The 3,493-nt window shown below is 39.2% G+C and overlaps 1 protein-coding gene across 1 annotated transcript; it reads right to left on the bottom strand.

The window, feature by feature from the left end:
* Nucleotides 1–1,899: 1,899 nt before the first annotated feature.
* On the bottom strand, nucleotides 1,900–3,063 carry LOC117331120 (E3 ubiquitin-protein ligase TRIM71-like). Its single transcript, XM_033889714.1, has one exon. It carries the CDS (start codon nucleotides 3,061–3,063, stop codon nucleotides 1,900–1,902), a length of 1,164 nt encoding a protein of 387 aa, XP_033745605.1.
* Nucleotides 3,064–3,493: the final 430 nt, after the last annotated feature.

The following is a 3,493-nucleotide window of genomic DNA, read 5'->3' as shown; positions in this document are numbered from 1 at the left end:
TGCACGGAGGGCCCCCGAAAGGGCTGCTGATATCCACCAGAACTATTGCCGCCATGCCCCATGTTATACACACCACTCCGACTGCCAGACTGTTTTTTAGTGTTAGCAGTTTTTGCCTTCCTCTTCTTGATGGCCCTGTTTTCTGCCCTGTTGATTTTGCCTTCATCCTCGCTGTCGCTGGCAATGGGATTGGCCTCATACTGTCTAACAGTCTCCCATCCACCTTCACTCGAATCGGCTATTTTAATTAACTTATTTCGTCTTGAAACTTTCTCTTTCAGGCCGCGTAATAATTCGCGAGAATATGAAAACTTGGAATTGTCTATAGCCCAAAGTACCTGGTCAAACTCTTCTTCTAATTCGGTGTTAAAACCAAACTGTACTCTGTTCCCTTCGTACTTCCACTTGTACGTATGTTCAGTTTTTATGCGCTTGACTTGAGAGGTTACTGCTACTGTCGCGCCTTTCACTTCCTCTCGAATATCGCCGAGTTCCTGAGACAATTTTGCGTCTATAGCGCTAATATTCTGAGCTTGTGCCTGAACAGCATTCCAAATGTCTCCAAGACTTATACTGGAAGAACGTGAGGCACTCGAGGTGTCCTCCATGTGTAAAAACTGTGTTTGGACGAACTATGTACCAACAAAAATACGTAACACTAGCACAGGTGTTTAGCCTTCAACGTGGTCTCGCTGAATGAACAATGCACGTGCGCTACCTGCACACCTGATTTCTTACTCGGAAACTTTCGGCACTTTCCGCTACCCGACACGGGTACGCCACCCAGCGGCCCTCTCCATAATAGGAGAAAACAATTTCATTCTAATTCATTGCATTCAACCGAAAGAAATTATATTTAGCATGTTCCATCGAACCCATACGTTCTGTTTACCCTTAGAAAACAAGTGTATCCCGAAGGGTATATTTTAAGGAGGACAATGCAATGTTAGGTGTCCAGTATATTGTCCATGATCTGAATAAAGCTGGCATCAACTTATTCACCATATTTTAAATGGTTCTTATTTTGTTAGGTAAATAAAGATGTCTAGGTAAAACAGTCTTAGGTTTTGTAATAAAATAAATATCCCTTACGGAGCCCCATAAGCGCAGAGGTGTAGCGCCAGGCTTTGTATTGGCACTGGACCCTGAAGGTTATGGCAGTGCTAATGAGTGCCAATGACAACATTGTGAAGTGAAATACCGGTAATATGCGTTTACAATCAGCACTAGAATTAAATTGAGTTGGATTATTAACTAAATGTTCTTTTTGTTATGTATCCATTAACTCTTTTATATAATGTTACACTATATAAAGGTAAAAAAAAAACAATGAATAATCACTAGATCCATAACATTAGTATCTTCAATTTAACAATGATAACAAAAGGTAATTGGTAATATAACCAGGATACAAAAAATCTCCTTAAAACAAAAACAGATAATACAATGGAAAAGTAAAGAATCTGAAAAATTCAACCGAGAATACTACTAAAATAATAGTTCAATTGTTTAACGTTCTATTAACTGCCAGGGTCATTTAAGGGCGTGCCAGGTTTTGGAGGTGGAGGAAAGATATAGATTTACATGGAGACCATTGTAAAAGTAAGAACAAATATATAGATTTACATGGAGACCATTGTAAAAGTGAGAACAAAGATATAGATTTACATGGAGACCATTGTAAAAGTAAGAACAAAGACATAGATTAACATGGAGACCATTGTAAAAAAAACATTGAGAATAATAACAGAAGGGAATATCGCATCAACATGATTCTTAAAATACGGAATATCAATTAAAAAAGACAGAAAAATATTCTGATTAATTTGTAACCTAAATGAGTCTAATTAGAGGAAATCATTACGCATCGTGATTTATAACCTATGGAGAGCAACGACACTACACAAACACTTCCTTTTCCGATAACTGGCTACTTCTCAGATCGTACACCAGGACTTCGTGCGCTTTGAGTCCCCCGTGGGTCACGAGTAGTCTAAAATTTGACGTCAAATATACGCCTTGCGGATGATTCAATCCATCTAGTGACGTCACAAGATGGCGTATGAATTGCCCAGACTTGGAAAAGAAAGACACTCGATCGTTGTAATGATCGGCAACAATAATGTTGTCTGAAGTGTCCGTACATACACCATACGGGAATTTTAACTGTCCTTCACCTTTTCCGCGCTCACCAATTTTGTGTACAAAGTTACCTTCTGAATCAAACACCTTGATAGAATGATTTCCTGAATCACTTACAATGATGTTATTGCTATTGTCGACGGTAACGTACCTGGGCCTGTCCAGATGTTGAATGGGGGACATACTGCTGCCAATGGTCGAGATAAACGTGCCATCCGTCTCATGAGCAGTTAGCAGATTTGTTGTTACATCAGACACAAACATTTGGTCATTCTTACCAATAGCTACCCCAGAGGGTGTCGTAAAATTCACGTTTTTGATTGGTGTTATACTTTCTCCATTCTTTAAAAATCTCGTTACACATTTAGTTTTCCTCGCAGTAACGTGAATCACGTCCTCTGTGTTGACCGCCACAGCCCATGGTTCAATCATGTCTTCAGTGCTGTAAGCAATTGATGAAATTCCACGTTTGTCAAAATGTAGCACACGGTTACCTATCATGTCGACGACAAGACTCCTTCCGTCGCCAATGTACATAACGTCACTCGCGTCACCAAGGCAACCGAATTTTCTTTTATAGGAGAACACCCAAACTAATTCCGGTGACAAATTGTTTAGATGAGGCTGATTACCAAACATTGAATGGATATATGTATTTCCCTCCATACTTGACCACAATGTCATTGCGTCGTCATCCGGACCACTATCCGATCCATTGCTATGGCCAGTAAGCAGGTCATCGTCTGTGAGGGCGTCAATATGTGTATGTGGAATGCTACTCGTGAATGCTGTAGAAGAGAAACCAATCGAAGATTTCTTTCTAAATATTTTATCTAAAGCCGAAGAAACGCGCCTTTTTGCGGAGACTATCTGACTAGGCTCGGGCTGTGACATCACATTTGATACCTCTATTGTAGACATGGATGAACTTTCTGAAACAGAAAAGAAAATACTGTAAACTTACATATTTTAGCGGTAATCTTATTTTAGTGATTTTCGCGTTGTAAGCATTCTGCTAACTTATTAAAACACTAATTGAAGATTAGCATAGGTGTGCCAACATATCCTATCTAGATATATTAAGTGATAGCTAACATTTGAGTACGCCAAAAATAATACATGTACAGTTTCTACTACCAAACATATACAAATCAAAGATTTAATCCAATTTTTCTTTAAAAGAAATGTATCTTACTACCTTAAATCATTCTACAGTTCCATTATTCCGGTCTATGTAAAACAAATCATTATCCAGAAGTGCCTTTGTGATGGTTTATGGCAACCCTACTTTGGCTAGAACCCCGTATGAAGGCACTATCGTGTCTTCTACTCTGGCCACTGCCAGGTCTCG

This window comes from Pecten maximus, chromosome 7, assembly GCF_902652985.1.
Source record: "Pecten maximus chromosome 7, xPecMax1.1, whole genome shotgun sequence".
Taxonomy (NCBI): Eukaryota; Metazoa; Mollusca; class Bivalvia; order Pectinida; family Pectinidae; genus Pecten; species Pecten maximus.
The sequence above is the reverse complement of the archived record's forward strand: the minus strand, read 5'-3'. Positions and strand labels throughout refer to the sequence as shown.

Coding starts and splice junctions, on each gene's coding strand:
- LOC117331120 (XM_033889714.1), bottom strand. CDS start 3,063: ATGTCTACAATAGAGGTATCAAATGTGATGTCACAGCCCGAGCCTAGT.